The sequence below is a fragment of the Pantherophis guttatus genome, chromosome 3 (genome assembly GCF_059756535.1).
Source record: "Pantherophis guttatus breed Tessera chromosome 3, ASM5975653v1, whole genome shotgun sequence".
Taxonomy (NCBI): Eukaryota; Metazoa; Chordata; class Lepidosauria; order Squamata; family Colubridae; genus Pantherophis; species Pantherophis guttatus.
Window position 1 is genome coordinate 24,889,938 of NC_142065.1, and position 26,972 is coordinate 24,916,909.

Genomic DNA, 26,972 nt, shown 5'->3' on the forward strand with positions numbered 1-26,972 from the left:
CTGATTGACCCCTCTGTAACATAGGTAGTCATCCTGCAGGTGCATGTGGGCCTGGGTGTTGTATTCATTTCAAAACCTTTCAAAATGTGGGAACCCAGTTCAGACCATTGGTTGAAAAGAAAACAAAACATACCTGTTCATAGCTATAGAAACAAGCCTTCCAGGATAGTTTCTTCCTGACTTCCTAGAGCAGTGATAGCTAACCTTTTTGCCATGGCATTCCAAAAGTGGAGGGAGTGCGGGGGGGGGGCGCACACGTGCATGCCCATACCCATAATTCATTGTACCCCATCCCCCCAGCATGCATGCGCAACCCCCCCCCGCTCCCCACACTTTTGGCATGTGATGGCACAGTGGGCCTGGTAGGCCCATTTTTCGCTCTCTCCAGGCTCCAGAGCCTTTCTAGGAGCCTGGGGAGGGCGAAAACGGTCTCCCCCCCCCCCCCCGGAGGCCCTCCGGAGGCCAGAAACAGCCTGTTTCCCGACTTTTGGTGGGTCCAGAAGGCCCAAAAATCAGCTGGCCAGGAGTACTGATTTCATGAAAATCAGCACGCTGGAGCTGAGCTAGGGCAATGCTCGCCTGCCCACAGATATGACTCTGCGTGCCACCTGTGGCACACATGCCATAGGTTCGCCATCACAGTCCTAGAGTATCTGAAGGGACAACACAGAGTGGCAATACGTTACTATATAGCGTATTTCAATAACGTAGAGTTCTAGTGTTCTTTCCTAGGGAAAGTCTTCTGATCTGGTCTTCCTCATAAGGCTGACAATAACGGTTGCTCCTGAGAGAATAATAACAGAAAAGGGAACTAATGTCAGCAGCATGGTATTGCTACTATTCAAATTCCACTCTTTTTTGTTTTGTTTTGTTTTTTGTAAACTGCAATAATACATGCATACTGCAAAGCAAGAGAGCTTGTCTGGCAACATTGCTTTCATTATTTTGACTAAACAATTTGTCATAATAATAAGGAATTACCTGTGTGGGAGGTGGACAGCCATATAAATTTGTACAATAAATAAATAAATTTGTAAATTCTTATAAACATCACTGAAAGGAATATCAAGACAAGGGAGAGGAAATGTTAAAAGAAAAAAAAAGGAAGGATGTTTTCCCTGCTTGCCCTCACAAATTACCCTTGAGGGTAATAGAAAATTCAATAGAAAGATTGTTTCCCATCTCTGCCCAATAGCCCAAGGGTATTTTTATTTAGTTTATCTTATTTATATATAGTATTTAATTACCTCTCCCTCGCAGAGTGACTCTAGATGGTACCAAATAGAAATGAAGAGTCTCTTTAGGAATGAATATCTGGAGTTTAAAAATTTCAACTGATGCTGAATTCAATCTCCATTCTACCTCAAATATTGACGTGGTGCTTTTGCAAGCCTTTTGCAAGTCAAAATGTGTTCTCCAAAATATTAGCGTATTAGGGTCGGCGGCATATTATGTTTATTTTACTGGCGGTTAATTATTTCTGTCTCTCTAGCACACCCAGTTATAATTATGCTCCAAACCCAGACAAACACTGGATAATGAGATATACAGGCCCCATGAAGCCTATTCACATGGAATTCACCAATATGCTACAGCAGAAGCGACTTCAGACACTCATGTCTGTGGATGATTCTATGGAGGCGGTAAGATTTTACGATCTCATTCCTCAAGTTTTAGAGAAACAAATCAAGCTTTGAGAAATTAAACCAAGGTTTTCACAACTGTAGAAATTCAAGTTTCTTCTTTTGATTTATTATGTTGCATTGCTCTAGGAAGAACAAAGGTACTAAATTATAAAATAGTTACAATAGCAAATATTTCCTAGTATCCAGTATAAATGTAATCAGAGATACACGTAAAAATGGAATAAGAAAAGTAGTCTGCATTAGTGCTCTGAACTTTAATAGCTCTCAGATCAGTATTTCAGTCCTTTGAGATGAAATGGCAGGAAATAAAAGGTGTTTTGATATTGACATGTGTTGAGTAACAGTTATTCAGCAAACATCTGGAAATATCCCTAAATAAATAAAGCTGGAACCTAGACGCTTTCCCACAATTATAGTCCTAGTTGCATAGACACAAGGGAAGAGATCTAATCAGGAGAGGCTCTTCAACAGGAGAAAGGAATACTATTTCTTCTAGTTTCCTAAAATAGTTCTAGAAGGAGCCATTAAGGGGGGAAAGGCATGAATTTTCTTAACTTCCTTGCTCTGGAAAGGAAGAAAACTGGTCTTGCACCTCAAAGCCTTTAAATACTTTGTTTTCTAAACAATGTGTTTATTTATTATTTATTATTTATTTATTATTGCGATTTATATGTCGCCTTTCTCCCGAGGGACTCAAGGCGGCTTACAAAATGACAATTTCCAATACAAATCACAACAAAATAAAATTAAAATCAACAATGTGTTAACAATATGTAGAAGTTTTTTTCTGAAGCTCTGAACCATTCGTGATAGGAAGACCACAAATGTCTCAAGCAGTGTATGAATATGGATATGTACACATTCATTTGTGAGAGATCTCAGGTCCTGTTCTTGCCAGAGGGCAATTACAAAGAGTTGATACCTTCTGTGAAAATTGATAGTCTTGTTCTCAAGTTTATAAAGTTGCCAGACAAACATGGAGGAAAAATAATTTACTGCTGCCTATTTGACCTTCTTGTAATTTGTTTAAGTTTAAGCAAAACACAGGAATTCCATGACAGTAAGATTAGGATTACATTGAGGCTAATTGTGATTACATTATCACTGATTTGTGGTCTGTTCTAGGATATTATAATCTTTTTGTCAATGCTACTGTATACATTTGAGGAAATAGTAGTCTTGCAATTTATCATAGTGGCTATTCAGCCTTAAAATTGCTTAACGCATTGTAAGCCGCCCTGAGTCTCCGGAGAAGGGCGGCATATAAATCAAATTAAAAAAAAAAATAATAATCCCTAGTAAATTTGCTGACATAAAATACACACTTATAAATAAGGACGATACATTTTAAAATACTATCAGTCAGTCAGACTTAACCTTCTGCTTTCTCACAGATGGACTCCAAAAATAGTTATGCTTTGACCTGCTTTTCTGTATTAAAAAATGAAGGTATCTGGGTCATCATAAAATGCAATGGTTAGCATTCCTTGTTAGCTAAACGAACAGCCTTTTATAAAAACCAGAAACACAGTTTGAAGGAAAATGTTTCACCTAAGATAAGTTAACCAAAGCAGAATTCAGAATGGGGGTGTTACTTGGAACCCTGACAATAATTCCATAAAATGTAGTTATTGATACAATAAATCATAACAATTGGATATGTGTGTAGCCCTTCTCAGCTGGGGATAGCTGACCTTTTAAATAACCAAAACATTGTGAACTGAGAAAACCAGTAATCCATTTTGGATCTCAGTCTTATTATAGGAGTTAAGGACTAAAAGCTTAGAAAGATATAAGACAGGAGAAAAAAACTGCTATGTACTGTGATGGTTATGGGAATCATAGAGTTCTGTTCCTATTTTAATTATCTTTGGGTAAAATTAGGCATAGTAGAAAAGAGATTTCATGTTCAGTACCATGAACCTGAATCCCTTCTATTTTTTTTTTTTTTAATTTCAAGTAACAGGACACAGAACAGTTAAACTTGCCTCCCCCAAGTGTTTTTAAAGGATTTAAGAACATACTTTGGTCAAACAGAAGAGTAATCCTTGGCCTATGGATTTCATGAAGAAATTGCTTAGTGTTGGCCCCTATAATTACAATTTTATGCTGTTTCTGGTTTAGTGCATGTTCTTTTTAATTTGTTGCACCTGTTTGAAGTATTAAAAATAAATGTGCATTGTGAGGTGGGGAGAGTGATACATGGTTTGTTAAGAGACAGAGTATCCTGCAGCATGATATATTAGCATTCCATGATGTGGCATGTTCCAGAAGAGCTAGGCAATAAATCACTCCCAGTAGCACACCAAAGGTTGTCCAACAATTCCACAGATCCGGTACTTCTAGATCAGAGTTTCTCAACCTTGGGAGTTTGAAGACGTGTGGACTTCAACTCCCAGAATTCCCCAGCCAGCGTTGCTTTTGGGAGTTGAAGTCCACACGTCTTCAAACTGCCAAGGTTGAGAAAGGAACAGTTATTGCCGCTATCTTCATTCTTTGTATATAGTTTAATTTGGTTGAAAGCTTAATTGTGCGGATAGCAATGCAAGGACTTATTGCCTTGATTGTTTAATATTTTTGCTTTAAAGAGAACCTGCCAGAAAAAAAAAGGGGGGGGGAGTAAAGAATTTTTAAGAATCAAATACTTTTAATACCAATGGAATAACTTTATATATTCAGTGTTATTTACATATAACATAATAACAATTGGATTATTGTTTTTTTCAATCTAAGACATAGTGTCTCTATGAATATGTTTATTTTATTCATTAATGTGTTTATTTTATTTTTCAGATTTATAATACATTAGTTGAAACAGGTGAACTGGAAAATACCTATGTAATATACACAGCAGATCATGGCTATCATATTGGGCAATTTGGCCTGGTGAAAGGAAAATCCATGCCATATGAATTTGACATCAGAGTTCCTTTCTATATACGTGGTCCAAATGTGGAGGCTGGATCCTTGTAAGTTAATGAGCTTGGTGGCTCCAGGGGAGTAAACTGAATATCATGGCTAATTCTGCATTGAGCAATGTACTTCTGCCTGAGTGCATGGAATCAGGATAGGCACCTAAACGATTTTTGTTTTGGTTTGAATATGTTTAGGGCTTCAGGAGTCAGGAAACTCAGTAAAGAAATGAGGGATCCTGGTAAAGATCTTCATATGGAATATCCAAAGATCTATAAGGCAGTCAGACACCTAAATGTTATAAGGAAGAATTTGTACATGTGCCAACATTGCTTCCTACTTCACTTCTTCTTGGATGTAGGATATGTCTGCATAAAACTAATATTTTGCTGGCAATTAAGCAATATTCAAAACATCTGTCTTTAATATAAAAATATATTTCCTTATTTGATTCTCCTATCATAGATGACTGCTTTGTTATGTATGCCCTCTGAATTTAATCCAGTTGTGACCATTACTTCTGTTCTGTCTACTATACAGTCTTGAAGCTGCCATTCCTCTTCCCCTAGCCTACCATTTCATCAGAAAAAAAATTTGGATTTTTTTTTCCCCAAGAGTGGTAACGAGGAAAAGGAGTTGCAGCACTGTACTAAATATTCTTCAGTTGACTTTCCTAGTGCCAGTTTCCCTAAATTTTGTTATAGGTCTGTTCTTAATAAGCCAGTAGCATGTGGAAGGAATAACAGAATTGTGGATGATATATTCCCCCCCAGGTTTTAAAACCTTTACACTGCGGTATACTGTCCTTTATTAAAGGAGAATGTCTGACTGTGCAAAGCATAGCAGCCTTCCAGACTAATTTTCTTCTCCATTCACATAGGGATAAATGACTGTTTTTCATCCATTCCCTTTGCACATGTTCAGTGTCAGTTCTATTCATCAGATTTCATTTTTTTTCCAAGCACGCATTTCAATGATACACTTTTTTCTCATATTTCCAGTTAATATTTCTCATATTTCCACTTAAAATGCGTAGTTAGGCCAAGATGTTCACTGACGCTTAGGGTTTAAGTGAAGCCTGTTTTAATTGAGGTTGTACTCTCCCAACTTTTTTAAGGCAGTGTTTCTTAACCTAGGCAGTTTTTAGATTGGTGGACTTCAACTCCCAGAATTCCTCAGCCAGCATGCATTCTGGCTGGGAAATTGTAGGAGTTGAAGTCCATTCATCTGAAAGCTGTGGCAGTTGAGAAACATTGGTCTAAGGAGCCATTTCCACTATTAATTGGACCTGATTACTTAGATCCGTGATGGCGAAGCTATGGCACGCATGCCAGAAGTGGCACGCAGCGCCCTCTCTGATGGAACGTGAGCTGCTGCCCCAGTTCAGCTCTGCTGCACATGCTTCCCACCAGCCAGCTGGTCTTCGGGTCTCTGCCGCGCATGCATGGGAGGTGGGGGGTGGGGGGGCGCTTGCATGCATGGGGGGTGGGGCACACACAGGGGAGCCCTGTGCATGTGGATGCACAGGGGTGGGGTGCATGTAGGCGGCTGTATGTGCATTGCATTTTGGGGGTTCACATTCACACACACTTTGGGCACTCGATCTGGAAAAGGTTAGCAATCACTGACTTAGATCATCAGGAGAGGCCCTTTTGAAGATGCCTTTGCTTCCTAAAGCTCAGTTGCCTGGCGCACAGGAGCAGTCTTCTCCTTCATAGAGTACCCTTCCTAAGAAGGAGCATTTGGCCCCCACTCCCCTAGGTAGCAAAATGGTAAAAAAACATTTTGTTTAATTGTTTAAGAATTATTTTAAGCCTCCTTGACTGCTTATTAATAAATAATATATATCCAAATGATACCCTAAGACAGGGCTGTCAAACTGTTGAGCCTGGTTTAGCTCAACAGACAGAAGCACTGTAAAACACCAGTTGTCTGCAATTAAAGTAAGATCGAATCTCACCAGGCTCAAGGTTGACTCAGCCTTCCATCCTTTCTAAGGTAGGTAAATTGAGGACCCAGTTTGTAGGAGCAATAAGCTGACTTTGTATAAATATACAAAAGTATGAAGGCTATTGCTTAACACACTGTAAGCCGCCCTGAGTCTCCGGAAAAGGGCGTCATATAAATAATAATAATAAAAAAAAACCAACTCCCAGCCCACAGGCCAGATGCATCGCACACTGGCCATGCCTACGCCCGGTTTAGCGAAGGGGGAAAAAGTCCTGATATGCCAACTGACACCAACGTGACAACGTGGTGCCCTAAGACAATAAAATAAGGCATCGTACATTTCAAATCAATCAATAGTGAATTTGAAACACCCCATTTTGCATGATAAAATGCTGTTTTGTGTGCATAATGGACTGTCTCAAATATCTTGCAAGAGTCTAAGTTGCTTGAAATGTCCATTCAAGCTTCAAATCAAAAGTTTTCGTGCTTGAAAAGAGATGTTTTAAATTTGAAATGAAGTTTAGAAATTCCAATCCAAAACATTTTGTTGCTTGAGGTAGGAAACTTACCAAGTTTTCTCTGTAAGAGTAAAAATACAATAATCATAAATTAACATGACTTGAAACAGATGCTGCTATAAAGCTCATTCTTTGGCTTCACAAAATTTAGAATACTTTTCAAGCCAAAGAATAGTTGTGTTCTGAAAACCTATTTTGCAAAGTATTTAATCAGTTTGATTACACATGTAGGTTAAATAAAATTTTTCCGAAATTCTTTCTTTATACATCCATATATTAGGTGAAAAATAAAAGCCTAAGTTTCTAAAAACTGAAGAAATTCTGGTATTTCTGTGATGAAATTTTTAACCAACTCTTTTCATCCTTAGGGTGAAAGATAGGTTTCTAAATAAAAATACTGTAACAAGTTAGCTGTTCTAGTAGACAGGAATCATCAGAAAGTGATTATGTAAAGTAGCAGAATTATGCAATATTTCCTTTGTGTTCTGATTACAAGTAAGGTAGAGAGACAGAAAGGAGAGAATTTCACATTAATTATAGGATGTGAATCTACAAATTATTTTAGTGCTTAATTTTTGCAATGTAATAATTATTTCTACCCTAAAATTGTCTGTGTTGTATGTATATGTATATGTGTTTATGAATATGAATATATAACAGTATGCATGAATTAACACAAGTAGCACTTGTACTTTCTCTCTTTTTAATATAAAGAAAGAAAAAATTTGCTGTTGCAAAACAGCAACAGATATAAAATATCTGCATTGACTCTTCATAGATTTTTTCAATTGAAATGAATTTCATCAAGGTAAAAAACCAGATCAAGAACAAAAAATAATAGTATGCCTTTAACACAATTTAGGATTACCTAAAGCATAATAGGATGATGCTAATTTTTTCAAACTCTGATCCGATGACTCTTCTTATTGAATATCATGAAAGTTAAGTCCAATTTAAGTTAAGTAGCAGCAGATGACGAGAGATCTAAGCAAAAGATTGATCCTCGACACCCTCTGAATGGACATATGCCCCAAGCTTGCCAACTCATATCTAGGAACAGCTTTATGGCAAGAACCAACAGTCTTGAGTCTACACAAGAACAAAATTGAATTAAAAGATGGATACCTTTGAGTAAGGAATAACATTAAAGGAAGAGATGGCTGAAGGTTCTGACCTCCCTTATACTACTGAGTAGGTTGAGAGTTGGAGTGCCTAAATGTAAAACCAAAAATGTACGCTCAAGTGGACGCTCTTAGAGCATAACAATACACTATGTGAATATGGAGAGACACAGAACCCAGTCCATCTGCTTGTATGTCAACTACTAACAGAAACATGTACCGATAATGTCTTATTTTTGGCCAGCGACAAAGCCAAGAAGGTGGCTTCATTCTGGCAGTTTAAAGTTTGATCTAGACCCAGAAGAAATCGTCCAACATATCTCTAAGACAGAGATGTCAAGCTCGCGATGACATGTTGTCATCATGTGGCATATCACAAGCTTTTTCCCTTCGCTAAACCGGAGGTGGGGGTGGGCAACGCAAGACGCATCTGGCCCGTGGGACACCAGTTTGACGTCCCTGCTCTCCTTGTAGCCAATATCCGATGCTATGCATATTATGTGTAGTAAGGAACCTTATCCAGGGATTGAAACAGTATCAGCCACATTGATAAGCAATAATTGTTCAATGGGGAGAGAGCACAAGTATTTGATTGGAGTAATTTGTTGAGCTTGACCTAGTCTGTTAAAACAAGGGCTTCTGACTAAGCATTTTGTGAGATCTGCCTTCTTCAAGTCAGAGACTCAAAATATTTTTGGGCCACAATTCTCTGAATAATCAAATCTGATGAGAGTTATAGATCAAAATGTCTGAACAGCATCAGTTTAGGGAAGACAGGTGTAAGCAAACATGCCTCATTTTAAACAGTTGGTTTAGTTTTCTAGCTTCCCTAGAGCTCTTTCTTAATCAATGTGAGAAATCTTGTACACTGAATTCCAAGCCCTCTTGACTAATTCAAAATTAACCAAAACCCTATGTCAAGATAGTTCTGATTCATGCAAAGATTTTAAAGTTCATAAGTTAATGCAAAGTTCTCAGCCTTAATGACACCAAGAAACTCTGTTCCCACCCATGAAGAACAGAGATAATTACCCTGTAACTAAAATCAATGATTTTGGGTCTAGGGTAGGCAAGAAATAAGCTTCCCTGTCACCCTGGGTAATCAAATTTCAGCCTAAATCCCTCAGGAAACTTGCAACCCCCATCGAGTTTGCTTAAATTCCCCAAACAACAGTATGAAAACCCCAGCATTAAGGGATTTAAAGGTCTCAACACAACCTTTGACTGGAGGAAGGGACAGAAATTTTGTTTTCACCAATTTCCCCTGAAAGCATCAGCTTTCATGCTGCTGCCAACAATTCCCCAGTTCTTGAGATCAGCTTTTCAGAAAGCACAGGAGGAGAGAGGAAGAGTAAAGATTGCCTCTTTTATGTCTTATAAAAGACATATCGTGTGTGTGAGAGATGTTCTAGAACCAATTAAAGGAGTGTCCATTGCCATGTATTGTTAACCTTGACAGTAGTCTGATTCTTCAGGATATCCTGAGAGAGTAGCATTTTAGATTGCCTGCAATCTCTGTTGCAGAGGAGCCTTCATTTAAAAGTCTTCTTAGAATCAAAATTCATTTTTTTTGTAACGCTCACATAGATCAGTCAAAATGACCCATTTGAGTTCATCCCATTAGAGAAAATGGTAAAAAGGAAACTTGTACACACTCGACAAGGTGATTTGTCAGATACTCAATTGGTGTTCTTATTTCCATACAGAGTCCATCTACAGCGATATTTTTGCTAACGCCGGTTGTATCTACCTAAATTAATTGCTGACTGCCCCCCACTTATCATCCCTGATTTAACAGTCATTGCTGTAGTGAGGCCTCATTACCATAGGTTCATTACTTCTATCCTGAAATGTTACACTGCATTAACTGGTAATTAAAATTGAGCTGCACTTGTCAAGCAAATAAACAAATGTATTATCTTTGGTTCTTGTCCTTGTTTGTTTTCAAATCCAGTAATTTACAAATGGATTCATTCATTGTTGCAAATTAGCATATTGCTATCTTGCTGTGTTTCTAAGCTAGAAATTTGCAAAAGAGCAGAAAACTAACCATATGGCACTATCTTTGAATTGTAATTTCTCTCAGTAAATTATGGCAAGTATGTTCTTGTCTCCAAAGATCCCTGTAATCGTTTTTCCAAGGCTTAGTTTTTGGATTTGCCACTTCTTGATTGTTTCAATAAGCATCTTAGCTGGAGCTATTGTAATATAATGATTAAAAATGATCTATGAATCAATTCCTGTTGTTTTTAATCTTGCCTCTTCCGTGAACTCAACTAGGTGGCTTAGGAAAATGTGCTCTTTTTAATCTCATTTTTAACTGTCTTCCCCCCAATCTGTAATATTTTTATATCTATATCTGAATTGCCCTGAAAGGGCTAGATAATTATCTTAACGTCAATGAGTTGAAAACATGATGCATTTCATGGGTCTGAGGGACAGTATCAGTGTTGGTGGGAGAGGTCTTGGTATTTCTTTGCTTAGGCTGTTGTTTACTCTTAGCTTGTTTGTCTGAGTTGATACTTCCAACTACCAAGATCTCGCCCACCAACACTAATAGGGTAAGCCACTAGTATATTAAATGAGAACAAACCCCACTCCATTTTAGCACTGATGATATTATCTAGTTTGGTATTGAAACGTCTGCAAGAAAACAACCAGGTTTACAGAGCACCAAGGACCCCACAGTTCAACTACAAATATTCTCTTCCAAATATATTTTTGCACAAGCTTAAAACTAGCCAACTATATCTTCCTTACAAAAATGGAAGAAGTAAAACCTAGCATTTCTGGATTGCATACAATTAATAATATAAGCACAAGATTTTATCTTATGTACCGTAGTGTCATTTTATGGGCTTCACCTATCAAATAATGCTAACAAAATGGCTCTAAGGGTTACAAGCTATTGTAACTTAAGTGTGACGCTCTCAGATATAATATAAATTCTAAATTACAGGTAGTCTTCGACTTACAACAGTTCAGTTAGTGACCATTCAAAGTTACAATGGCCCTGAAAAATGGGACTTACGACCATTTTTCACAGTTATGACCTTTGCAGCATTCCAGTGATCATATGATCAAAACTCAGATGCTTAGCAACTGGTTCATATTTATAACTGTTGCTGTGTCCCAAAGTCATGTGATCACTTTTTGCGACCCTTCTGACAAGCAAAGTCAATGGGGAAGCCAGATTCACTTAACAACCGGGTTATTAATTTATCAATTGCAGTGATTCACTTATTAACATTGAGGCAAGAGAGGTTGTAAAATGGGTCAAAACTCACTTAACAATAGAAATTTTGGGCTCAATTGTGGGCGTAGGTTGAGGACTACCTGTATTACTAGAAAATGCAGGTATTTTCCCCCAAATTGATAAACATCTGGATCCTCAGAAGAGTACATGGTTTAATACTGTATCTGCTACAGATTAGGCTGGGATTATTGTTCCAGCTGTTTTGTAAAGATTGTGTATATATATTTCTTTTCAGGAATCCTCACATTGTATTGAACATCGATCTTGCTCCTACAATTCTAGATATTGCTGGCCTGGACATTCCACCTGACATGGATGGGAAATCCATACTAAAACTGCTGGATTCTGAAAGATTGGTCAATAGGTAAGGGTGGAAAACATATGCAGTACACTTACATATCCTGCAGTTATGGGAACACTGGTTTTTATTATTAAATAGATGGAACATTTGGTTCTGTTTTGTAGGTCTGCATTCGGAAAACACTCTATGAATCTTTCAGGGAAAAGTATTTCCATATATTACAGATTTCAAGTTTCCCTTGTGTATTTTTTAATATCGGTGCTATTTGTGTTACATAGAAATTGTCTGGGGAAAGGAGAGACACACATATAAGAAATTCATTCTCTTAGTATCTGTGCTGTTTTTAATCTGTCTCTCTTACCCTGATGCAGGGGGCGGTCTGGGGGCATGGGTATGAAGCAGTTTCTCTTTGTCTCAATTTCATACCACTCTAAATGGAATAACCAAGGTCAACTGAATGAGGTTTTCATCCTTTTTTTTTTTACAAACAAGCAAAGCCTATTCTTCCTATTCTGAAAATTTCTGTTCCTGCTTCACTATTCTAAAGTATTTCACTATTCTAAAGTGTCTGGATGTTTTAAAGACCTAACAAGTAGTAGGAGAGATATGAGGAATAGTAACAGCAATAGCACTTAGACTTATATACCGCTTCATAGTGCTTTTACAGCCCTCTTTAAGCGGTTTACAGAGTCAGCATATTGCCCCCAACAATCTGGGTCCTCATTTTACCCACCTCGGAAGGATGGAAGGCTGAGTCAACCTTGAGCCTGGTGAGATTCGATCTGCTGAACTGCAGATAGCAGTCAGCTGAAGTAGCCTGCAGTACTGCACTCTAATCCTATACTAAAACTAATGTCCACAATAAATATTTGGGATGGGTGGATGAATGGACGCAGTGGTGAGTTTCACTTACCTTTGCTACTGGTTCGCTCACATGCACAGAGCATATTTAATGACATCCGGGTGGGTGGGCGGAGCCTCCCACCACCACTACTACCGTCTCCTGAACTGATACGAACTGGTAGCAACCCACCACTGAATGGACGGTTGGGCAGACAATAGGCAGGCAGGCAGGCAGAAACTATTGGTAATATACAATATTCTGAAGTGATTTGTCTTAACCATCTTAATCATCAATAGGCTGATATTTGCCTAACCTGAATAGCTGTTGCTGTTATCCAAAGATTAACAATGAAACACATGTGGTTACCAAGGTACTGTTGATTTCAAAGTAGTATTCACAATGTTCACAATTACACATAATTTTTAAACAGAAATCTTGCACATTTGTCAGATTATACAAGATTTCAGTACATAAGGTTTGGACTAATCATAGTTAAATACGATTCAAACCTATGTTTCAGTTTTTCCAGATTCCATTTGAAAAAGAAAATGAAGGTTTGGAGAGATTCGTTTTTGGTGGAGCGAGGGTAAGTAGCTTTGAAATTTGCTTTGTTTTATTTTTTTTAGAGACTTCATTGCTCAAAGCACAAGCTGCTAGAATTATTGTAGTTGAAGCCAGTTGTTTGTCTTAAATTATGTAATTTCTTCAGCAATATTATGTTTTTCCTTTGGGAAGTTGCTTTAATAACAAAAATGAATTTATTAGTAGATTCATTCTTACTGGAACTGTTACACAGTAAGAACACATACAGTTGATTGTGATCAACATATTATCTCAGATAATTGTTTTTTTTTAATGTGATAGATAGTTCTCTGCCATAGTTAATGAAATCAGTCTATTGTAAAAACTAGAGACTAAATCATACTATCTAGTTGAGCGAATTGCTTCCTATTTCTACAGGATTTCCAGAGAAGGCCTAAAGGCATTCTTCCTGTATTTTAGTTCTTCAGTAGTTGCTGCCTAGAATCACATTGTCTCTAAAACTTCAGGTTACATTAATCTGTTATAGTTAATAGCACTGATAGCCAAGAAAATACATGTAGTCCTTGACTTACAACAGTTCATTTAGTGATCCTTCAAAGTTATAGAAGATCCCAGGGTCATGTGTTCAACTTTTGTAACGTTCTGATAAGCAAAGTCAATAGGGAAGCCAGATTCACTTAACAATTGTGTTACTAACTTAACAACTGCAATGCATGCTGATGATACTCAGCTGTACATCTCCACCCCAAACCATCCCAATGATGCCCTTGAAGTGATGTCCCAGTGTCTGGAGGCCGTGTGGGTCTGGATGGGGAGGAACAGGCTTCAACTCAACCCTTCCAAGACCGAGTAGCTGTGGATGCCGGCATCCCGATATAGCCAGCTGGTGCCATCGCTGGCTATTGGGGGCGAGTCACTGACACCGACAGAGGGGGCTCACAACTTGGGCGTCCTCCTGGACACACGGCTGTCTTTAGAAGAGCATATGACGGCCGTGGCCAGGAGAACTTTTTATCAGGTTCGCCTGATACGCCAATTGCACCCCTTTCTGGATCGGGATTCCTTATGCACAGTCACTCACACTCTCGTCACTTCCCGCCTGGACTACTGTAACGCTCTCTACATGGGGCTCCCCTTGAGGAGCAACCGGAGGCTCCAACTGGTCCAGAATGCAGCCGCGCGGGTGATTACGGGAGCGACATGGCGCTCCCATATAACACCTCTCCTGCACGAGCTGCACTGGCTCCCGATGGTCTTCCGGGTGCGCTTCAAAGTGTTGGTTCTCACCTTTAAAGCGCTCCATGGCTTAGGGCCAGAGTATTTACGAGACTGCCTTCTGCTACTGATAACCTCCCACTGGCCAATACGCTCTCACAGAGAGGGCCTCCTCAGGGTGCCGTTGGTCAAGCAATGTCGGTTGGCGGCCCCCAGGGGGAGAGCCTTCTCTGTGGGAGCACCCGCCCTCTGGAATGAGCTTCCTCCCGGAATACGACTGATCCCGGATCTCCGCACTTTCCGTAAGGCCCTGAAGACATTTTTATTTCAGCAAGCCGGCCTAGCCTAATTAGGTTTTATGGTTAGTTTTAATTGTATAGCTTAAATTGGGGGCCGATTGATTTAATTTATTTTAGCTATCTTAATTTTTATATTGTATGTATTTTAATTTCGGCTGTTCACCGCCCTGAGTCCCTAGGGGGAGAAGGGCGGTATATAAATTCAAATATAAATATAAATAAATAAATAAATAAAAATTCACTTAACAACTGTGGTGAGTAAAGCTCACTTAACAAACGTCTCACTTAGCAACAGAAATTTTGGCCTTAATTGTGGCCATAAGTTGTGGACTACCTGTATAGATAGATAGATAGATAGATGATAGATAGATAGATAGATAGATAGATAGATAGATAGATAGATAGATAGATAGATAGATAGATAGATAGATAACCTTGCTTTTTAGATATTCTCTAGGACAGGAATGTCAAAATCCCCTCCCCTTCGTTAAAACGGGGGTGGGCGTGGCCAATGTATGACGCATCCGGCCCACGGCCCGCGAGTTTGACACCCCTACTCTAGGAAGACTACAACTCAGAATTAGTTCCTTAAAATTGGCAAGGGACTATACAGAGATTTTTTTGATAAGTTCAAAACAAATTTGGGCTTAATTGTAGTCGTAAGTCGAGGACTGCCTTTATAACTTGATCTAATTTACACCAAATCATTCATTATATTTCTCCATAATTTTCTATGTTTGCAAATTATCCTTGCTTCCACCCTGTCCTTACACTACTTCACTCAGTTAATGACAGTAATTGGGGCTGGAATTTCCCTCACTAAGATGTCCTAAAGCACAGTATCAGACATGACTACACTAGTAGTGGGTTTCAATTTTGGTCGCTACAAGTTCGCTTATGGGTGTGCGTGTGTGTGTGTGTATGAAACGCTTCTGTGCATGCGCAGAGACGTCTGGATGGGTGGGCAGAGCCTCCTGCCGCCGCCACTACCGGTAGCAACCCACCACTGATAACGAACCGGTAGCAACCCACCACTGGACTACACTGCTTAGCAATGATGGTTCTGGCACTTCCAGTTGCCAACTTTAAGGACTGGTCATAAATCCCATTTGTTCAGCGCCATCGTCAGTTGAACAATTGCTGAACAAGTGGTTATTAACCAAGGACAATCTGTAATTGCCTTTTATTCTTTCAACTTCCACTTTTCTTTTTTGAGAATCTCAGCAGTTCCAGACAACCAACACTTTTTTGGTATTGTTTTATTTTCAAGCCATTTAATCTTCCCTTACATATTTGTTTTATGTTCAGTTTTCATCTTTCTCCTTATGTGTCCATATTACAGCAGTATGCTTTTTTTCATGTTAGTAAATCACTTTTGTATTCAGTCCAAAATCATTTATCATCTATTCACTCTTAGTGCCATGCCTTCTGATTTTATTAGATGGATTATCTAAATACCATATTTCCACTGCATTCAACTGATTATTAAATTTGTGACAGTATATCAATACCTGACAAAAGTATCAATTCCCTATGCTATTCATTCATGAAAACCATTATATAAGCGATACAGATTAGTGTGTACAAGAATAGTGATTCCATGAAAACATAGAAAAGAGGCAAAAAGTTTAATAATGAATACAGAATTCAATCCAATTCATGATTGTGATTGGTAGATTTCAGTGTTATACTTTTCTGACCAACCATTATAAATTGTATAGATTTCTTTCAAAGTTCTATATTACAAAAATTAAGAGAAGTATTCTCCATTCAAATCATGGAATTCAGCTTTATTTTATATAGTGTGCAGTGAGATCAAGAAATAAAAATATGAATAATCAAGTAGCTAATGTTGTCCAATGGCTTTATCTAGCAGAAAAATTGCATTGTCTAGTACAGTGGTTTTCAACCTTTTGTTCACCACGGATTCCCTATAAATGCCTTTTGTGGCCATGGACCCCCGAGACTTAACTCAAGATTTAAATCATAACATTTCTTCAAGCCTTCGCGGACCTCCTGTGATGACAATGCAGGCCCCTCAGGGGTCCACAGACCACTGGTTGAGAACCACTGGTATAGTAGGTACGCATTAATCCCAATGTGTGAATTAGCCTGTGTCAATTTCAGTATTTTTTCTACATATTTAAGGCACCTGTATTTCCATAAGTAAAAAAAGCATCTTTTTTTTTTCCAGTAAGCTGTTGCACAAAAGAGACAATGAAAAAATGGATGCTCAAGAAGAAAATTTTTTGCCCAAATACCAACGAGTGAAAGATCTCTGCCAACGAGCTGAATATCAAACTGCTTGTGAACAACTTGGACAGGTGAGAAACCATTTTTCAAAAGTATTCAGGTGTCTTGCATCTTGAGACTGCAGTATCATAAGGAAGGCTCAGAAATCCCTTCTTACGATTTTCCAGGTGACAGCTGGCAGTATTAACAGGGTAATTTTTCCTTCTGTTTATGTTGCAGTAGCAGGAAACGTATTTGAGAGTAGGGTGCGGAATTTGAGTGAACACTAAGAAATATTCCCCTTCTTTTTAAAATATTCTTTCAGCTAAACAAACGTTCATATAATATTTCATTTGGAAATTGTAGAGGTGGTGAAAAGTACGTATGTGAGACTATTGCTTTGTCTCTTTAAAAAAAGAATAACAGAATAATAGAGTTGGAAGGGACCATGGGGATATTCTAGTCCAGGGGTCTCCAACCTTGGCAACTTTAAGCCTGGTGGACTTCAACTCCCAGAATTCCCCAGCCAGCAAAAGAGAATTCTGGGAGTTGAAGTCCACCAGGCTTAAAGTTGCCAAGGTTGGAGACCCCTGTTCTAGTCCAACCCCCTGGTCAAGCAGGAGACTGGTCTATACCATTTCAGATAAATGATTATTCAATCCCTTCTTAAAAGCCTCCAGTGATGGAGAACCCACATCTTCTGAAAGCAAGTCATTCCCCTGGTTAATTGTTCTAACTGTCAGGAAATTTCTCCTTATTTCTCTAAAAAATGTGCAAAAGTTGTGTTGTTCATTCCTAGAATATTCCAGTTTTCTTGAGAAAGTTCTATATTTCTCTAAGACTATAGCAGTACCAATCCAACCTCCCGTCTCGACTACTGCAACACTCTCTATCTAGGGCTGCCCATGAAGACCACTCGAAGGCTTCAGCTGGTGCAGAATGCGGCCACGCGGGTTGTGATGGGAGTGTCCCGACACTCCCATGTTACACCCCTCCTGCGTGGCCTACATTGGCTACCAGTTGCCCTCTAGGTCAGGTTCAAGGTGCTGGTTATCACCTATAAAGCCCTTCATGGCTTAGGTCTGGGATATTTGTCGGACCCCCTGCAGCCAGCAACAATCTCCAATCACCCAGTGCGTTCCCACAGACAGGGCCTCCTCAGGGTGCCGTCGGCCAGACAATGTCGGCTGGCGACCCCCAGGGGGAGAGCTTTCTCTGTGGGCGCACCCACCCTTTGGAACCAACTTCCTTTGGAGCGCCAGATGGCCCCTGACCTTCACTTGTTTCACCGTGATTTGAAGACCTGGTTATTTCGTAGCCTGGACTGATGAGGTTTTTTTTTAAAATAGTTTTTAAACTGATTTTAAACTGTTAATTCGGACTTTTTAATTTTATATTGTATTAATGTTATTGTGCATTTTACTGTTGTGAGCTGCCCTGAGTCCATTGGAGATATAAATCGCATTAAACTAAACTAAACTAAAACCAGCCATTCTGGGAAAGTTCATTCTTTCCTGGGGACCACTTCTGCTTCAAAATTTTGAAAATTTTGCCAAGAAAACTGCAGGGAGATGTCTAAGGCAACCACCAGGAGTCAACACTGACTTGAAGCCCTGCCTCCTCAAAAAAAATTGTTAGATCATCTCTTTTTTTATAAATATTTCTTCAGAAATTGGGTGATACAAAAGTAATATAAAGAAATAAAAGCTGATTTAATTTTTCATTTTATGACACAACTATAATATTAAGAGGATACAAGAGCCTCACCGCTAGCTCAAAAATACCACTTTTAGAGTTCTTTTTACTCTAAACTGATGCCATTGTTTTTTATACCATCTCTCTATGTTGGTACTTTTATGGAGAAAGAAAAACATCTTGTTAGCTTTTCCCTTTCCTGCAGTTTTCTGTTGTGCAGCCAGGTCTAGAAAAAATATTTTAAAGACCATGACTAATCCTTCAGATGACTCTTTGTAAATGGTTATTTTAGCCCTGCTTTATCCCCTGATTATTACAGGCTGCTTGAAGTAAGCAGCTTTCCAAACAACAGTATACATACCTTTTGCCCTTTCTCTTTCTTGTTTTGAAAGAGGTAATAAAGTCTTTCTGCAGTGTCTACAGAAAGTGAATAGCTACCCATAAATTCCATTGGCTGTACTGCTAGTAGAGAAGAAATGATGAAATTGCTGTCGCCTGTGTGTTTGTTGTCAAGGAACCAAAGAATGGTTTGAAGCATTTCAGCATGAATTGGTTTGGGCACTGCAGCATAGGATAAAACTGAGCAACAAAGAACATAACAGAACTTGCAGGCATCGAGTTGATTAATCAGAGCACATTTCCAAATAGTCACCATTCCCATCATTCATTGAGTCACTGTCCTACACCTGTTGCTCTGTCTAGACAATCAATGTCTAGGCAGGGGAAAATGTGTCAGGAGACAAAAACTGTTTTTACAGTATATCTGTACAAGATGAGCCAAATCGGTGAGCGGTAAGTATTTTCTAATGAATGTGTGTTACTGTTCTTTCAATATATAGTGTTATCTCATGCATTGTCTTAAAAATATGTGCCAAATGCAAGCTGTTGATATGCAAAATTGTTTTCATACTAAGCTAAACTCTGAATTCCATGATCTAATGTTGTGTCTTCTCAGACTGAATTTTAAATCCTATTCTAAATCCTTTGTATACAGAACACTTGCTAATCAGGATGAGCTCCAATCTGTTCATTCATTCAGACATTTATAAATAACTCCTGTATATGCATCGGTCATGTAGTTTCTGGTGATACATTTTGTACCTAAAGCCAGTTTGGGAATGTTCATATAATTCTTTATTTTTACATGGAATAACCTTTCACAGGCATTTCAGATGGATACAAGTAAATCAGGATAGAAGTAGTTGCTACACTAAATCAACCAGGAGGTTGCATATGGCTCATGAGTTGCTCACCTATTCTCTGTAGGAATTATCTTCCATCCAGGTGCTACTTAAGTGTTTATATGTTATATTAATTACTCTGTATCTATTTTGGTCTCTTGTTTCTGTGGATACAAAGATAAATATATGATCAGGTTTGAGATCATTATAGTCCTTGACTTACGGTTACAGTTGGGACCAGAATTTCTGGTGCTAAACAAGGCAACTGATTTTACCACCTTTTTTGCCACAATTGTTAAGTGCATCGCTGCCGTTGTTAAATGAATTATGTGGCCATTAAGCAAATCCAGTTTCCTGCATTGATTTTGCTTGTCGGAAGCCCACTGGAAAGTTCACAAATGGTGATTGCATGACCCCAGGATGCTGCAGGTGTTGTAAATACATGCTGCTTGCCAACTGCCTGAATTTTGCTCATGGGACTATAGGAATGCTGGGAAAGTCATAAGGTCCAGTTGTAAATTACTCTTTTCAGTGTTGTTGTGACTTCAGTCATTAAACAAAAGGTCGTAAGGTGAGAACTACCTGTATCTCAAAAGAGAAGTCATGTTTCTGTCACTGCTGCTTCTCATCTGAAACTTGTAGACCCTGGAGCAAAAGAAAATGTGCTTCTTATGATTCTTTTTAAAACACACTGGGCCTTCGTTCTACCCGAATAGGTAGAACTTATCGTTTAGATAAGTTCTACCTATTGTGGAAGCATGACGTTAAGTCCCTTGAGTAGTAAAATTATCTGGCAATGCCATATTATAAATATATTTTAAATATATTGACCCTTTACTTTCAAAATCATTTTTTATATATTTACTTATATTTACTGGATTCAGGAGCCTAAAGATCCTGATTTATAGCCTAAAATGAAAAATTTAACAACTAAAATAATTTAAGTGACTTAAAATGTCGATGATTGAAATAGATATTATTATTTCCTAATATCCAGAAGAATTACTTTTTAATTCATGTATGAATTATATGTCTTAAAATTATTTAATAGCTCTCTTTCACAAATATCTTTGTTTTCAGTGGTGTAAAGCCTATCATACAAATATTGCAACATAATGTCTATGCCATTGCAGCATAATGTCTATGAGATACTGCATCCAGTTTTGGTCTCGATGATGTAAAAAAGATGTGGAGACTCTAGAAAGAGAAAGAGCAACAAAGATGATTAGGGGACTGGAGACTAAAACATATGAAGAATGGTTGCAAGAAATGTCTAGTTTAATGAAAAGAGGGACTAGGGGAGTCATGATAGCACTGTTCCAATATCTCAGGGGCTTCCACAAAGAAGGGGGAGTCAAGCTATTCTCCAAAGCACCTGAGGGCAGGACAAGAAGCAATGGGTGGAAACTAATCAAGGAGAGAAGCAACTTAGAACTAAGGAGAAATTTCCTGATAGTTAGAACAATTAATCAGTGGAACAACTTGCCTCCAGAAGTTGTGAATGCTCCAACACTGGAAGTTTTTAAGAAGATGTTGGAAAACCATTTGTCTGAAGCGGTGTAGGGTTTCCTGCCTAGGCAGGGGGTTGGACTAGAAGACCTCCAAGGTCCCTTCCAACTCTGTTATTCTGTTATATTCGGTCATCAAATTAGATAACTTTGTTCTTTTTTTAAAAAAAAAGGAAACCAATTTCACTAACAGTGCTACTGTGTGGCAGGTTCTTAGAAACGTGGCTAGCTGAGCATCATGTGAATTTTAAAAAGAAAACACATTTGGGAGCAGCAGACTGTGGGAGGCAATTCTAGTATTTCATTAGATTTCGGTCAGAACATTTATATAGCATTGTAATGTTTATACAGATTTGCTTGTTCAGATACATCTGTTCAGTTGAAAACTTTTAGAAGAGAATTTTGTCTGGTATATAAGAGTAATTTTGTTATTTATTTACCTAAATAATTTTTGTAGCTGCTTTATACACCAACGTAATCCTAGGTAGCATACTAAAGTTAAAGTAAACAAAACCATGTGATATCACACATTTTTAAAAAAACCATACCATTTCAGATCAAGATGTAATGAAACATTCAGCCAATGGGCCTCACTTAACTTCACAGCTCAAATGCCTGTGGGAACATCTCCGTCTTTAAAGCTTTATGAAAGGCCAGCAGAGCTAGGGCCATAAATCATGAAATACTGAAATAAGAAGAAACCACTCTCCAAAATTACATCTACTTATTCTTTCTTTCTGTTTTGTTGTTGTTCAGTCACTAAGTCGTGTCTGACTCTTCATGACCCCCATGGGCCACAGCACGCCATCCTATACTGTCTTCATAACTCCCAAATTCCTCCTTCCTTCCGCTTTTTATTCTCATAATTGTTGAAGACAAGAGTTTCATTCACAAGTTCTCCTGCAGTGACGGCTAATATTATTTTGTCTTTCTACCTTAAACCCAAATAGGAAAGATATAAATTCATGGAATTGAGACACACCTTACTATTGGCCTGTTATCATCTAGCCCCATGATGGCAAACCGATGGCATGCGTACCCTGCATGTCACCTGTCATGCACGGTGTCGCCCATTCCTCTTCTGGGTTTCTGGTGTGCATGCGTGCACAACAATCAGCTGACCTTTGTGCGTGCGGCAGTGCCGGAAACTAGAAGAGTTGGTCTTCCATTTTCCTGCGGGATCATGTGTACTGGCCAGCTGATCATTGCACGCGCATGCGCACCAGAAACCTGGAAGACTAGCTGGCTGGCGTGCCGGAAACCGGAAGTTCATTTTCAGGCGCATGCATGCACCCTTAGCAGCTCCTCTTCCAGGTTGCGACCCAGACAAGCACGCACATGGAGCACACACGCACACTCCCTTTTCAGCACTCGGTGCCAAACAGGAGGGATGAGCTACAGAATTCAACCCTCAGACCTGCTTCAATTCCCAATCCTGTCCCACTACTCGTATATATTATTTCATTGTACATAACCTCTCTTATTTTTCATAATAGTTGTCCGTGCAGTGAATCTTCCATATACCCACTCAGTAAATACCATCACTAAAAACTTCAAATGAAAATTGAAGTCAATTGACAGGTCATTCATTATAAGTAGTATAATTTTCTAGGAAATATTTAAGCAATTTCTATGGCTGTAACTTACAAGAAAAGGGTACTCCTCGTTTAGTGATCATTCGCAGTTATGATAGTGAGGAAAAAGTAACTTTGCAACCAATCCTTGTGTTTACAACCTTCACAGGTTTGCAAAGAAAAGCTAAAGTAAGATCATAAGCACAGTTGCGGTTTCACTTAGTAACTGCTTCACTTCACTGCCAGTTCCAATTGTGTTCATTAAACAAGGACTACCTCTAGATAAAATACTATTGAACATTTTTTTCTTTTCCTATGATTAGTTTTCCATTATTTAAAACCAATTTCACTTCACTTAATGACCAAGTTGCCAATCCCAATTGTGGTTGCTGACAAGGACTACTTGTACTAATGAGTGGCTGATTATAACCAATAGTTTTATCCTTTTAAGCATGAAAGGTTATTTTCAGTAAATCAAAGATTTGTTTCTGTATGAGATCAGAAGTTCCAGTAAATCCCATTGGTCCTAATAATTCCCATTCAAGGTAATAACTGAAAGTCCTGTGCTTTGATTTATCCTTCAGAAATCTCTGATGTTCACTCCAAGCTTTTTTGTAGTTTGTGGGCAGTTCTAGCTGGATTCAGTCAACTATTGACATCCTTCCCATCAACATTGTGTGTGTGTGTGTGTGTTTAACAAGCCATTAATTATGTTCTGAGAAATCTGAAGAGAGAGCATAATTTTCCAGAATAGAAAATACGGTGCATATTCCTCTTGAGAATGATTGTTTTACTCAAACTATGTCAAGCATTTTGAAGTATTTTTTCCTGCTTTTCTCCAATGAAATGTTCATTGCACTTTGGAGATTTGTCTCTTTGATTAGTTTTTAATCCCCACCCCCCCAAATTGAGTTTTGTGGCACGTTAAATGCCAGCAGATCTATTTTGATAAAAGTATTTATGTAGGACAGTTATAGCTTGTCATATCATAATATTTATTCTTAGCTAGCAAATACATGCAAGCAGTAGCTTGTGTGCACATAAGCAACACACACAGATATAACCACAAACATACAAACAGAAGAAGAAAAGTAATCATGAACCTTGAGACTAAATAGCTGTGGTGTTGTGCCCTTTTGATACAATGTTCAAATTAAGGGACCCAATTTCCCTTAATTTTGCTATGGCAATTTAATACCTCATATTAGAATATGTGTGATTAATGTTTCCAGTTATTGTTATTATAGTGATCACTATGCTTGTATCCATTTGAGCATTGTATAAACATGCTATAGATCAGACTTTTTCAACCTAATGGATCTTTGGCTTCTGTGGTTGCTATTTTTGTTCTGGGTATGCATCTATATGTGGGATAAGTTCAGTTAGAGTGACTTAACTTTTCAGAAAGTATTCATAGAATTGGCTAGAAATCTTTTTATTATATCATAACCAACATATGTTATTTTGGTGCCATTAGATCAGGCTCAATTATAGATGCTAGAAGAAACATTTATTATCCAGGCCTATCTCCATTAAAAATAGTAACAGTATAACAAGTTGGAAGAGATTTTACAGCAGGGGTGGGTTCTAAATTTTTTTACTACCGGTTCTGTGGGCGTGGCTTGTTTTGTGGGTGTGGCTTGGAGGTCATGTGACTAGGTGGGTGTGGCTAGCTGGTCAGAGTCATTTCTGGAAAGTCCTCGCACTTACGACCAGTCCTCGCACTTACGACCCGACTCATTTGTTTGCTTTTAACACTGATCAGCTGTAGGACGGCCCTTTGAAGCCCCGCGGCAAGAGTTTAAACAGTTTTTTTTCCCTCTAGTCATCAGCTGGGACTCAGGAGGCAACAATAGATTGGGGGTGGGACCAAATAAAAGGTAAGAATAACTTGGGGAGGTGGGAAGGGGGAGAACCGGTTCGGTGACGTCATATCGTCACTGCTACCGGCTCGGCTGAACCGGACCGAACCGGGAGGAACCCACCACTGCTTTACAGGTATTTCTACTCAAGCAGGAGAGCTTATGCCATTCCAGACAAAAGTTGTCCAATCTCTTCTCAAAACCTCTAGTGATTAACACCTGCAACTTCTGAAAGCAAGCCATTCCACTGATTAATTGTGCTCATTGTCAAGAAATTTCTCTTTAGTACTAGGTTGGATCTCTGTTAAGCTTCCAACCATTACTTCTTGTCCTTTGGAGAATAGATTGACCGCATCTTCTCTGTGACCTCGCCTTCTCCCTGAAATAATTGGAAGACTACTATCACGTTACTCCTCATCTTTCTCTTTGCTAGAATAGATATACCCAGTTCCAACAGCCATTCATTGCATGTTTTATTATCCAGTCCCCTAATTATCTTTGTTGTTCTTCTCTGTACTCTTTCTAGAGCCTCAACACCATTTTTGTATCCAGGTGATCAAAACTGAATACAGCAATCAAAGTGTGATCTTTTATTAAAGCAATATTAATACTTCATGTGATCTAGGTACTATCCCTTTGTTGATGCATTGGCTTTTTTTGTAACTCTTCCAAGAATTTTGAGCCAGTTTGGTCTAGTTGTTAAGGCCCCAGGCTAGAAACAAGGAGACCAGGAGTTCTCATCTCACCTTAGGCATGACAAGCAAGTTTGCTGATCTTGGACCAGTACTATCAGATTTGTTATTGTAGGGAAAATAGGCGGAAGCAAAGTATTAGATATATTTGCCACCTTGCGTTGTTTGTAAAAATGATAAAGGCAGGACAGCAATCAATAAATAAATTCCACTGATGTTCAGTTGAATCCTGTCAACCGTACATATTTATTTCTTCTGCTTCCCTCAGCCCTGTCAAATATAAAATATTTCTAATCCATTCACTGCTTGCATCACACTCTAAATTTCCTCTTTTCCATTTACTATGATAAATTTAATTTTGGAATATTTTTTGTTCAGTAGACAGTGTTGTATGGCCTATAGCTTTACACATTATTATACAATATTATCTTAAATCAGAATAGATTTCCTTTTGGAATTCAATTGTATTCTGGTTGAATTAGTCATAAATCTAGTGCAGGGTATGTGGTCAATCCATTTATATATATTATTTCCCAATTAAATTCCCCTGAATTGATTTTTAATCAGTATAATAATTGGAAGTAAATGCTTGATGATAAGCATGGGATTTCCAATTTGATATTTCTCTCCTATATGCAAAACAGAGAAAGGCATTTAAACTGTGAGCAAAATAGAATAATTTTTTATTAAATCTTTCATTACAATCCTGAGGTAATTTTTTCTTGACCAAGAAACTTGAATTTGGAATCAGTAGGAAAAAATGATCATAGGAAATCATAGGGAAATATATTACAAGAATAAAAGCTTAATAAATCCCTTTTCCCAAATTAGAATAGATTAAGATTATTGATGCTCCAATTGGAGAAAAAATGTGGGTCTGCTGTAGACAAGAACTGCTATAATTTTCTAAAGATAATGAAAAGCAACTCATTGGAATAAATGTACATGTACAAACTATAGAAATTTGAGATTTGGATTACAAGCAATTAAATTACACCAATTCTTTTTATCTCTTCTATAAGTGTAATAAAGTACTGTAATTAAATTCTCTGTTTTGCCCAGAGGATCTTACTAGATAATGTTATCTTGATTGGCCTCAATCTACCTGGAAGAAAGACTTTATGTGGCCTCATACCTAAGAGATGAATTTTCCACCCCAGTGTAAGTTCCGGTTGCACTGTTTTTCAGATAAATTCTGTTGTCAGAAGTGAGTAATCTAGTGTTTCACATATTAAAAACACGGAAACTTATAAAAGTCTTCGTGCAGATTTTTCACTGATATTTTTCTAAGGATATATCTGAGCATCAAGTGAGAAAAACAAGTGAGCTACATCCAATAATAGAAAGGTCACAGTTATTTTATTTCTGATTAGATCATGTTTCAGTCAACTTATAATTACCGTAGATATAGAAAAAGTTCAGTAAAAGTTAGCAATGTCAAATGTGTCTAGCGTAAAGAAGGTTCGACATGAACATTATCATAAAACTGTCTTAAAGAAATAAGGTAGCATAATTGTGTGTCAGCATAATGGAAGGAACTCCGTCCAATGGAGGCGGGAGTTTCTTTATTATTATTCCTTTGTATGGTTGCTCATCTTAAAGTACAACTCACATCAACAACC

At 38.2% G+C, this 26,972-nt stretch overlaps 1 protein-coding gene across 18 annotated transcripts in view; it reads left to right on the forward strand.

The window, feature by feature from the left end:
* SULF2 (sulfatase 2) overlaps positions 1-26,972 on the forward strand; it is a 293,351-nt gene that overhangs the window by 234,311 nt on the left and 32,068 nt on the right. For all 18 annotated transcript variants that reach the window (XM_034413833.3, XM_087889122.1, XM_087889133.1 and 15 more), the window contains 5 exons: positions 1,493-1,643; positions 4,440-4,615; positions 11,640-11,768; positions 13,070-13,135; positions 16,801-16,930. In XM_034413833.3, the coding sequence (XP_034269724.2) occupies positions 1,493-1,643; positions 4,440-4,615; positions 11,640-11,768; positions 13,070-13,135; positions 16,801-16,930 (652 nt within the window). The remainder of the gene's footprint in view (positions 1-1,492; positions 1,644-4,439; positions 4,616-11,639; positions 11,769-13,069; positions 13,136-16,800; positions 16,931-26,972) is intronic.